The following is a 12993-nucleotide window of genomic DNA, read 5'->3' as shown; positions in this document are numbered from 1 at the left end:
CTCATGCAGAAGCTGTATTTCTTAAAAATGCTGACCAAGTGAATTAAACCGTGAAATGTCCATTGTACTGTTAAAAGTGCTTAATAGAAGCTTTTCATGAGAACAAAATGCTAGGAGATTATGTTCTTGCTAATGCAACATTTTATGTGCAATGTGTGTGAGATGGACTTTCCCAAGACAAGAAAAATGAAGATACTGACTGGAGTGGAAGCTGCAACAATATTGTTACCTGACAAGCCGGATGATGAAAACATCGTAAAACAGACCAATCAACTGTATGAGAAAGCAGAAATATTAGAGTTCATATAGTTGATATAGTAGTATCAATTGTACTTTTTTAGTGCTGCATTTGCGCCGCAAAAGCGGCGCAAAGTTACAAAATGCAATTGTATTTTGTAAGTTTGCGCTGCTTTTGCGTAAACAAATGACACAAATATGGCGCTAAAAAAGTATAAATATGGGCCAAAGTGTGAACATACGATTACCTGACCAATAGGGAATTAGGGGATAGTTTAGGTGAGTTTGATATAACAACACCGCAGAAAGAAAAAGGGTTCAGAACTTTAGGAGAGATTCAAGATTTTAGGAGAGAAACATTCATGCCGACATTGGGCTCATATTCCCTGACTGAGAGCATGATGCCTTGCTGATCGACTGATGTCCTGAGGACGAAGACTAATTATGCTTTGCTGACCCATCGCAAGGATTGGTATTTACCTTTATAGGTACCAACTGCGCTGTTTTTATCAATGACTCTATCATAGTTAGAGGTTTTCCAAATTTGTGTTACTAAATTGTTTTGCATGAAACCTAATATGCTGATTCTAATCTGGTGTTAGTTGAGGATTTTTGACTTATGACGAAAGAGACTAATGTTTGATGGATTTCTCTGCTTAACTACATGTATTACATCTCGTTAGTGCAGCTGACTCTGCTATTGATTTGCACTATAAATTTAGAATGTGTTGTAGTTCAAGCTTTAATTAGATTGTGTTTCTTCTTTGGATAACCAGTGTTGTTTTTATATGTGTATTTCATTTGATTTTCAGATTAATCTACATGACTTTAGTATTGTAAATATAGGACAATAAACATACTAAACGTTTACTAAAGGTGTGGTTATTCATGGCTGAAATGTCATGGTGTGTGACAATTACTGACTCCATTGATTATTGATTTTATCGATTACTAATGATTGTTGATTATTGTGTATTGATTATTGATTATGTACTGGAGCTATGGTAAGAACTTCTTAATTGCGATTCAAAAGGTTTATCGACCCGTTTGCGTCCCTTTGTAAGCATACTTATTAAGGTCTGACTCACCAACAGCTATGCTCCATTAGCTGGAAAAACTTGTAATATATGCTTTTCATTACTCCAATGAAATGCGGGTGTTCTGTTTTATCAGCTGCAATAAATATTGCACTCTCAATTTGTCCATTTATAATGAGGACCTAAATAATGAAGGAGTTAAAATAGGGTCTAAGGCCCCCACACTCGTGCTTTGCCAAAATGTTGTAGGAACATTTTAGTAACGGTGAAATACTCTATTGCTCGAACATTTAATTCCTATATTAATTCCATGTGTTTTTTGTTCCTGTAGGGGGCACAGCCTCTAGGCAGGGAGGATTTCTGGGGTGCATCCGTTCCCTGCGCTTGAACGGACAGGTACTTGATCTTGAGGAGAGAGCAAGGGTGACTTCTGGGGTTAAGCCAGGCTGCCAAGGACACTGCAGCAGTTATGGTAAGCTCTGCCACAATGGCGGGAAGTGTATCGAAAAATACAACGGCTCAAGATGTGACTGCACGAGCTCAGCTTACGAAGGACCCTTTTGTAAAAAAGGTAAAGCTTTTCTTATGCACTAGTGCTGTTAGTCAAAAGGTATTAAAAATTTCAATAATTACACCTGAGCATTTATGTTGTCGATAAACAATAGTTAAGTAGCCAAGGGTATTTTTCTGATAGATTAATAGGCAATGTGTCAACAACTAGGAATTCCTTCAGTAGAGACTTTCTATTGCTGTTTGGAAAATTATCAAAAATGTCTCCAGCTACACATGCAGGTAAGCAAATTGAGCAGGACATGAAGAATGTGGGTGATGAATTACCTGTTACTATGTTCTGCCTCTGGAAATGAGTGTTTATTCGTTCAAAGTTTGATTAACTGAGTGTCTAGTACAACTCATAACCTTTGGGATGCTGTAACATTCACTTTACTCAGGCAAGCAAATTGCAAAGCATTCTGAACACTGAATCTTTTCTACTCGTTTACTTTTAATCTAAATCATCTCCATACTAGTTCTGGAAAAAAGGACCAGTTGTAAGCAATTGATAATCAAAGTAATATATTCTTTAGCTGAGTTTCACCAACTTTCAACACCGGCAAGCAAAAGGCCCCAAAACCATGTCCGCAGTGTATACAAAGCTTGAGACTAACTATGTGGGAGATATTAAGGGGCATATTTAAGAGCCCCTAGAGCAATTCCAAGGCCACATTAGCATCCTTTTTTTGTGGCATTAGAAGGACAAAAATGCTGCACCATCTTTACAAAGTGGCATAATGCCCCAAGAGCTCAAAAGGCAAATAAGTGAAGAACTGTAAAGATTGTAAGCTCTACATCAAGGATATAAAAAAATGTTGAAGTAGTTTTCACGCATGTTATCTCATTCCCACATACTAAAGATGAAGATAGAGAATGAACATGGAATTAATATTTTTTGTTCAATTAAATTGGTCGGCTTGCATTACAGAAGTCAGTCAGGCCCAATGTAAGTTGATACACCAAGTAAAAATGTAGGAATAGATAGAGGGGCTTATTTATACTTGTTTTGTGTTGAATTTCTGTCATTTGTTGGTGCAGATTCAGTGCAAAACTAACTCCAAATGTATACTTTGGCGCTAGACCCATCTAGCACCACATTTTTGGAGTTAGAGTATTTTTTGGGACGTGGAAACCAATCTTGCGTTAATGAGATGCTAGGTAGGCATTCCCGTGCAAAAAATGACTCTATGGCCTTAGCGCCATATTTATCCCCCGTGCTAAAATCAGGCATAGGGGGAGGATGGGTCAAGTAATGATGCAAAGCTTGCACCATTATTTAACAACCGGGTCAGGACAGGCATTAGGGGACCTGTGGGTCTATTTCCATGATGGAACACCATGGAATAAGCCCACAGGTGCCCTCCCCAGGGACACACCACCCAAACCAGATGGACAGCGGAGGATGGGGAACCCCATCCCTGTAAGTATAGGGGTGTATAGGTAAGTTTTTTTTATGTGCCATTGGGGGACCTAAAATGGGTCCCCCTTCATGGCACTGGGTGCAATGGCCATGCTCAGAGGACCCTTGTGCTGGCCATTGGGGTGGTGGGCATGAATCGTGTCTTTTCAAAGACAGGAGTCATGTGGTATGGATGGTTTTGCGTCGGAAAATGACACTAAGCTGGTTAGAGTCATTTTCTTTTTTTACTCTAACCTGCCTAACATCATTTTTTGGTGCAAAACCCCCTTCTCCCATATCGCCAGCTCCACCCGGCAAACATTATTTTTTTTAATGCTGGACTACCCTTTGCACTGGCTTGCACCATTCCATAAATATGGTACCTGGTTGGCAGTTTAGTGCAGTTTTGCACCAAAAAGTATAAATCAGGGCCAGAGTGTCATCACAGATCTCTTTAAGGTTCCTGGTTAAAGGAACAAGCAATTCTACAAGAGGGTGTGGCTCACCTGGCATACAGATTGGATACAGTCAATTGGATACAGTCTTTATGCTCAAATCAAGCAAGTGTTCACTCGTCAAAAATGATAATTGAAGAGTAGTCAACGGCTCTGGATACGCTCCATTGAAGAGCAGTGTCAGAACATCTTCCGGGGATTTAAAACTCCTGGTAGGTGAAGAACTTTCCATAGGTCCAAAATGGATGGAAGGCGATAGATTGCAATAGTGACTGTATAAGTTGGAGCTCTATATTTGAAAGCGGAAGTGATCATAATATTCAGTCCAAGGGTTCACAGTGCAGGCAATGTGCAGTCAGGAAAAAAATCTTTGAGTGGGGAAAGCTACCTTTAGTGGCCGGAGAAGCATGTGTGATTTGTTGATATTCTTGGTGGCTTCCATTTGTCAGCATTGGAGTAGCGCTGACCTCTTGAGGAAGTTATGGTATTAACAAGATAGGGTTATTTAAACGGTCTCATGCATGGATGTTACTGCAATGTAATAACATCTTTAAAATCCAATCATATCTTTGATACATCTATTATTTTTTTTAAAAATAAGAATGTATGCACTTACGATTAGGCCGTCTTCTTCTGCCTAATCATACTTTAACACGGCTCAAGAACGGAGAAAATCTGAACTGCAGACTATATGGCTTGTCAAAAGAAGATTTGATTCACCACGTTTGCATCTGTCCAATCTTGTTGAAAGGCAGGAGGGAAATTTTGAATACATATTTTATTGAACGTAATATTTACGCGTGAAGGCATGCAATCCTAGCCTGTTTTGATTCTACTGATACAATTCTAAATTGCAAAGTCACTAAGGGGGTTATTCTAACTTTGGAGGAGTGTTAATCCGTCCCAAAAGTGACGGATATACCACCAGCCGTATTACGAGTTCCATAGGATATAATGGACTCGTAATACGGCTGGTGGTAAATCCGTCACTTTTCCGTCACTTTTGGGACGGATTAACACCTCCTCCAAAGTTAGACTAACCCCCTAAGTTCCTTGATACAGTTTGAAAATCAAATCAAGTCCCTGCATTGACTGACTGATAAGTGATAGAAGGCATGCCTTATCAATTTAAATTTGCTGTCCACTTTTATTATGGGGAGAAATTATGAATCTCAGTGGCCTATGCTATTTACCTGGAAATGATTTGTGTTTTATCTAATGACAATATTCACTGTGTATTCATTTGCTTTTATTTATGATTCACTCACACAACGACTTTAATTGATTATGCAAAATAAATTTGACTTGGCGATTTATGAGCGATGGGAATAGGTAAAGAAGTGTTTAGCGGCCTTGTATTGATCTTGCAGGAACGCTTAATAAAAAGTTCCTCTCTGGCAATTAGGAACGCCATATTTAGGGTTTTGCATAGATGTAATTCTGAACGCTCAGGCAAACCGTAAAGAGAATTTCCATAACTAGGTTAACTTAAAGCTGACTGCCTGATGACCAAGTGTAAGAGCAAAAAACTAGAAATACCATAGTCAAAAGTGGCAAATTATTATTTTGGCTGTGCGGCCTTGGATTACTGTGGAAGGTCTTTATTGCAGGGGCAGCTGGTGACATTTGAAATTGGTGGGGCGTAAAATACTGAAGTAAGGGCAATGAGGGATCATTCAACGGAATGAAACTCCACCAATTCCGCACACTCTTATTGTGCACACCGGTTACCCTTTTTCCTTCAGAGCCCTATTATTTTTCACCTGCTTTTGACTTAATATGATTTGAGTAAATAAGAAATGATGGTGGTCATTGTGCATGGTTGCACCTCTCCAATGTGTACATCTAGCAAGGAGATGACTATTTTATACCTTTCTGATATGTGTATCCTGCCAGCTGCAGACTTGATTTGCCTTTCATGCAAGTTACTGGCCTGCTGAGTAGGACTTTCAGTGCTTTGTGGATCTTTTGGCTATGATTGTTGAAGACTTCTGAGAGATGCCTGATATTGGGGAACTTTACCGCCCAATGAAAAGGTGGAACGAAGATATGACGCAGCTGTAATGTCCAAGCCAGCTCTCACATCATCATGATAATTAGTTGCAGCGGCGACCTGGGAACAAGTTAAACCAGATCGATCTGATGTGCCAAGAGGTGCTGTGGGATGGACTTTAAGTGATTAGGCTGGCACTGGCATTATATTTACCTACTGCAGTGAGCACGAAGAAGAAGTGATTAATTACAAAATGTTACATGAATTGTTGGGGGAATATTAAAGGATGAGGTTTATGCAGCATGTCTTTCTGAATCAATAACAGAAATACTTTTCATTTTCTTTTGCTTAGAGGTATCTGCACTATTTGCTGCAGGCTCTGCAATTAACTATGCATTCAAGGAACCTTATTCAGTAACAAGAAATGGTAGTGCACCTCCTTCGTCTGTATATGCAGAGACAGGCCCACCAAAGGAGAACATATCATTTAAATTCTTCACAGCACACGCTCCATGCATCCTAATCTTCATAAACTACTATTTCCAGAGTTCCATGGCTGTGATTCTGTCTCAGAATGGTAAGTTACAGACCTGATCCATTAATACTTGATGCTTGTAAAGGTACATGTGGGAAAAAGTTAAAGATAACTTTGTGTATACATCTGTTTGGAATAATAGATATGTTTATGGTTACTTTCCCCCACACTCTGATCCTTTTGCAAACTGGCAATGCCTCATAGTACTTTCTATTTCAGCATGTTTATTCTGGGTTGTCTGAGTGCGTTTATTTGCTTTTGAGCAGCATGATTTTTCGGAGCCATGCTTGCTTGCTGTTGAAACCAGGCTTTGACTTCTCTGATTGTTGGACAAGTACAGGAGGATCAAGATAACATGCCCAGGAGATCAAGTAGGGTTAATGGTGATGTTCCAAAAATATATATAACTTACTCTGCGAGATACCAATAAACACTTGATAAACAGGAGTCTTCTCTGCAAAATGATTGTTTGTCTTCTGTTAACAATTTAACTTCAAGGTATGAAGAATGCTCCACTAGTGCCAATATTTAGGAGTCAGCTTGTTCAAGTTGGTGCCCTGCTGCATTTACACCACTCTAAAGATATGAGTTGTGAGGCATTTTTTAAGGATATGAGTAGCCCCACCTCAAGACTCAGAATTGCAGGATGAAATGTTACTGAAAAAGCACTGGCAGAGGAAGAACCTCTCTCAATTGTGCTGTGTCTGTCTGAATGAATGAAAAGTATGGTATGGGTGGGTGGTCGAGCTAGAAGAGCTGTGTAAAATACTAAGGATTGTACTTAATGTAGTGGTTGTGACTAAGATATGATTTTAAATTGTAATCTCTTCTATGTGAGGTATCGGAAAAAGGCAATAATGGCAGGGCTGGTATGGTTGCAAAACTGTTGGTCCATTGCAAGCCAGGAAGCATAGATGTGCCTTATTTGGAGCTTGGAGAGGTCTTTGTGGGAACCACATAAAAACAGGTTTGTAGTAGTATGGTTTTGTAGTTACTGTTGCTAATACTAATGCAATGTTGTTGGACAAGTGCAGTTAGGGTTATATTATTTCTCAAAGGCATAGGGAGCCAATCCCGTTCTTGATAGTTTTGTTTGTTTCGATAATTGATAAGATGCTGTAGTTCAATGATAAGTCCACATTATGTGCCATCTGGATGTTCACTGGAAGTGACAGTGAGGAGTAAAGCAGAAGAAAGGAAAGGATGAAGGAACCCATTTAATGTAACATTCACTTTTAGTGAGTGAGTCAGTGATGAATGATCTTCATTCAGTGATACACTTCCCTCAGGCAATTTGACTCTTGGTTGAATTTTCCGAATCCTTCATCCCATTAGAAGTATGTCTAGGTGCTGTTGATGTAAACATGGTACCTGTTACACCGATCTTCTAAGATGTAGGCCATAAAGCGTCAGGTAGCAGTAGAAGTCATGAAGTAGGATGGGCAGTTCTCCCCTGAAAAAACAAAATTTTTATGCTGGTTCTGGAAAGGATGGATCACAATGTGAGTTGCTTGATTTGATATATACTGTCCCACTTTGCGGTCACAAGACAACTTAGGAAACTCAAGGGTGATACTTCATTTGTTCCATACTAACCAAGTCACTTTGTTCTTAGCCTACATTGTGAAATGAGCCTACTAAGGTTCCTTTTGTCATTGATCTTTGTGGTCAAGGTAGCATTCAAAATACCAACCATCCACATTCACTCCTCTAAGGAGCTTCTAGCCAGTCAAATGTTGCCCAGCTCCCTGTGTGCATGATGGGTGCTTAAGGTAGGACATGGAGAAGAAAGGCAAAATGCCTTCATGAGAACTGGTGATTCATGTCCACCTGCATCCCCTACAAATCCAACACTTGCATGGAACATACAACATCCCTGAAAGGCTGTGGAGAATGGGCAAAACACCCAACACTGGTTGTATGGGATACAATGAGGCAGTCGGGAATTTCTTCCACTCATATGCGATTGTTCAGTGGACCAAAGTAAATAGTTGCATGTACAGTGTAGTGTGCCAGTGGTGGTGGGCTGGGCCATCAACCTTACTCTGAAATCAGTGCTCTTGGAAGTCAGAGTTCATGGGGTGACTGGCGGGGTTCCACTGTTAGTAGTGGTTTATTGCCTGTTGGCAGAGCATATTATAGTATGCTAGGGGAGATCAGACACAGCACCCTCCATGTGCTCATAACTCTGAGGTGTTGATCATTGTTTCTATCCTTAAGCAGTATTCTTTAGGACCAGGAATTTTCCAGAAAACACAAGAAAATATTCTGGGGTCATGATGGGATTGCTTTCACAGTGCTATTTATTAAATATCTGTTGTGATCAAAATTAAGACATAATACATAATCCATCTTTGGTACCCCATGGGAATCTCTGATGTATATTTCAATCTTCCTTTGTGAAGGGGCATTAGAGATGACTCAGTTGAATGCAATCTGTAAAAGTGATTGATTTTGACGAGGCTTCAGAAAAAACGACAGCAATTTACAGCATCAATGTTTTGTATACATGGTTCTAGTGGCGTTTTAGTCCCTGAACTACCTTGAGGTCCAAACTTTTACAACAGTGAGCTATATCAATACAAACATAACTTTAATGATCTTTGACCTGAGTATCTAAAACCTTTATATAGTGGTCTGTCTAACATATATGGCTCCTCCATACAAAAATTCATTTAGCACTTTCCAGCTCAGTTAGATCTGAAAAATTGAGCTTGCACAGGGGCTAATCCATAGCAGTGTGCACAGCGCCTCTTTATTTTAATGATCCAAGTAGCTAACCTCATTAGATGGTTGGAGAAACGTGAGTGCACATGTGTGTTTGGCCTGCCTCAGACAGCTGGCCAAATACATATGCACACTTAGTGCACTCTCCCCTTCTTCCCCCTTCCACCTCCGTGTCCTGGACCAACCCCGCCCCTCCCTGTAAACACTGCTCGCTGAGCCGGCAGATGAAAATTAAAATGATGACAAGCTATCGTTTTTTTTTTTATCTGCTGTCTCAGCTAGGGAGGTGATGTCCCTCTGCCACTGTGGAGGAGCCACCCCTGGCTAGGCAGCATGTTGTGCTTCACCACTGGGAAAAGCCAGAAATTCACTGTACAAAGTTAAGTATGATTTGTTCCTGCCCGTGCTGCATTGAGTGATTTTTTGGTAAATATGCCCCAAAATGTTTGAAATTGTAATTGGTAGTATCTAAGAGACATTCTTAAACAGCAGGCTGAACATTCACAAATAGTGCAAAATTGGTCTGTAAGAATATGTTATGTTTACACCTGTTATTAACGGATATCAGTCTCTGTCTGTAAGACACACAACCAATGTTGCCTCTTAGAGCAGTACTTATTTTGGAAAGTTTTATGTGACCACACAATGTATGTTTTCTCTTTCTAAGGAAGTTTACAAGTACGATACAAACAGAATCAAGAAAGAACCACCGTGTTAACAATAGATTCTGTAGACTTTGCCAAAAGGCAACTCCACTATGTCCAGATAAATAGAGATGGGAAAGAACTTTTGATTCAGGTAACATGCTTAAACATCATTTATATATTTTGAGTCATATTCCTGTATATAGGAGTGCACAGTGTTACTTCTGATTTAAGGATAATCTTTGAATATGAATAATTGTTCCTTTCATCAATGATTAAGAAGGCAGTATGCTTTACTGGCCCAGGGTCAGACATAACCTTGGTGTTAGAAAAACTGAAAACAATTATATATCCAACTGATTTTGTCCATGGTCTCTTACTTCAAATTCAGTAAGGAAGTGTGAAGAATTCCAACAACAACGTTGGATGGAGGTGATCACTTTTTGAAGGCTGCAAAGGAGACTCAAGAGTCAAATGAAGTGGTGTTCAAGGGAAACTCAAGGTTCAGATATAGTGAGGGGATTGAAAGTCACAAGGGTGCTTCCATAAAGGTGTTAAGCTTCTCATCTCACATAGAGCAACAATAGTCTTGACTGCCTGTAGCATGTCATTAATCTCATATAATTCCTCTTGTATATTAAATCTTTGATTGTCAATAAGGCAAATGCACACAATACTCCAACTGGAATTTGAGGGGCATATTTACAAGACCTATTGCATCGCTCATGACCCATGCAATATGCTCCAAGAGCGACAGAAGCCCAAAATAAGATTTATGAAGCAATGCAAGCCACCTTGCATGGCCCTCAGTGGTTCCATAAATGTTGAATAAAGCAACACAGAGAAAATCACTGTGTTGCTTTACTCTGTGCCAGGGAGGTGTTATAGGGGTGTTGCATGGGTGTTCACATGCAACATGCATGGATTTTGGTGCATTCTTAGATTTACCAGAAATAGTAGACCTTGGAATGCACTTCAAACATACTTCTCCCCACGTGAGTCGTAACAAGGAGAAATATCTTTATCTCTCCTTGTTTTTTCCTCTTTCTATGTGTACTGTATTCTTCAGCACACTTTGAAAGAGGAAAAAGCATTAAAGGGATTGTTTTTGTGCAGGAAGGTGCCCCTTCCTGCACAAAACAATCCTACATGCAACAGAGGCACCATTACACAGTGGTCCAAAGGAGCCTCCTCTGGGTCTAGAAAGCTCATTGTGTTTCAGCACAGGGGAAAGGAAAGAAATGTGCGGCATTGGGATAAATACAGCACATTGCTACCCCTTCCGTGTGATGTAGCTCAGTGCAACAAGATGACTTGCTGTGTTGCGCCACTTGGCCATAAATATTGCCCTGTTTTTAAGTAGTTTAATGAAATAATCATAGTGAATAGAATATCAAGTAAATTGATCTTGCTTCACCTGCAATAATGTGCACAAATGTTCTCATAGGCAAAAACAACTGACTAGGAGTGAAAATCGATCACACGCAAAACAATCATTGATGAGGCAAATTAATTTGTCTTATCACTGAGCTACCTTTTCAGTCACTGATGTTTAGGCACTCGATATAGTCATCATACATGCTTTGTCACTCATCCTTGACCTCATACATCTATTTTTTTAATGCACAGCTCATTCCTGTGTTCACTTCCGTGGCTATCTGCAATAAAAACAGACACAGAAACTAAGCAGACATATAGCGGATAAACTAAAAGAATAAAAGTAGAAAAAAGAAAAAAATCCATCATCTAACTTGGTGGGCTTATGCTTGTTACACAAAAAGTAATTGAATTTAGCAATGGACAGACATTTTTCAAAGTCATTGTACATAGTATATTGTTGCTTCAATGTTTCAAAATCTTGGCAGGGCCACTGAAATAAGAGTTTACTAAATTGTATAGAAAGATAATGTAAATTATTCAGCATAATGCAGTACATTTTGTGATAGTATCAGTTAATTATTTTGTCCTTTTAAACTTGTCAACACTGTCTGGAAAAATGTTTCCACTTATTAAAACTAGGGTAATACCCAAGAACATATGCAACTGAAAGGTGAATAGTCATTTTTTGTTAAGTGTCTTCCACTTCACAACAACACACATCACCACATTTTAGTAACCTATGATCCATTTAAGCTAAAAATATGTGTTGTGTTAAAATCTGCAAATTATTCAGCAGATTGTGAATTATGTGACACATCAATAAATATGCAAAAACATTCATGGCCACAGAATTGCATGATTTCAGTGGTCCTGGCTGACCCATTTAGTAGCAGTGTATTGCTCAGCCAGGAGAAAAACAAACAATGACACACTATATGGAATACCATTCCAAGATTATGTTGTATGAAAGTGTAGAATGTGCCAATATTGTACTGATCCAAGGCTAACCTTTAAACATGGTGACCACCTTGGAATGGTAAAACAGTGATTCTCTGTGGACAATACAATTCTAAGAAAGAATCTCAGTTTGGAATGGCGGCCTCAAAATATGTCACACACTGCAGAAAAAAATTAGCAAGAAGCAAATGCATTGCATGGCTTTCGGAGGAGTGGCAGGATACTATAAAAATGGAAATGCAAGAAAGTAATTAAAGGGAACATATAAACGAAAACAATGAATATTAAAGGGCTAATCTGCTTATGCTGATTGGCAAGTATACACAAGCCTTGAGGGGTACCCTGTACCTTGGCTTTATGGACTTAAGTTGCGCCTTTGATAAGGTTAATCACAGCAAGATCCGGGATAGGCTTACCCAGATGGGCATGGATTCTCACGTTGTGGAGCTGCTCCGTTATCTCCATCAGGTACAAATGCTAATGTGAGGGTCGGGCTACATGGTGAAAGTACGGAGCTGTTTGAATTAAATAATGGAGTGCGACAGGGGTGTGTTTTGGCCCCTACCCTTTTTTTGTTATATACAAATGGGTTGTACGATTTTTTATCTGAAAGATTTAAGGATGCTCCTAAAATTAATGGCAAGAGTATTCCTGCACTGATATATGCAGATGATGTGGTTCTCATGGCCCACACTATAAATGGTCTACGTGAGGCAGTTAAAGCATATGAAACTTTCATGACATCCTTAGACTTGGAGATATCCCATAGTAGATCACAAATTATGGTCTATGGTAAACCTCTGAGCAAGGTGGGTGCACTAAAATTAAAGGAACAGGTAATTGGAAAGGTGCAGGATTTTTCCTACCTTGGAGTGATTTTTGATGATAAGGGCACTTGGAAATCCTTTATTGCCAAAAGAGTGAGGCTCTTTAACTCCACCGTAGGTGCTACATTTGAATTTGCTGCCAGGGTAGGTAACAAACCTATAAAGCCCCTGCTTGAGGTATACAGGCGCAAATGTCTTCCAGTTTTGTTGTATGGGGCCCCACCCTGGGGCTACATGGAAAATAGGGTCC

The 12993-nt window shown here is 39.5% G+C and overlaps 1 protein-coding gene across 1 annotated transcript in view; it reads left to right on the top strand.

Moving 5' to 3' along the window:
- LOC138285079 (contactin-associated protein-like 5) overlaps nt 1-12993 on the top strand; it is a 2160239-nt gene that overhangs the window by 2023809 nt on the left and 123437 nt on the right. Inside the window, exons 18-20 of the mRNA XM_069224597.1 lie at nt 1606-1845; nt 6026-6250; nt 9603-9733. Of these exons, the coding sequence (XP_069080698.1) occupies nt 1606-1845; nt 6026-6250; nt 9603-9733 (596 nt within the window). The remainder of the gene's footprint in view (nt 1-1605; nt 1846-6025; nt 6251-9602; nt 9734-12993) is intronic.

This window comes from Pleurodeles waltl, chromosome 3_1 (genome assembly GCF_031143425.1).
Source record: "Pleurodeles waltl isolate 20211129_DDA chromosome 3_1, aPleWal1.hap1.20221129, whole genome shotgun sequence".
Classification (NCBI taxonomy): Eukaryota; Metazoa; Chordata; class Amphibia; order Caudata; family Salamandridae; genus Pleurodeles; species Pleurodeles waltl.
Note: the sequence above shows the minus strand (reverse complement) of the source record. Positions and strands in the feature narration are given on the sequence as shown.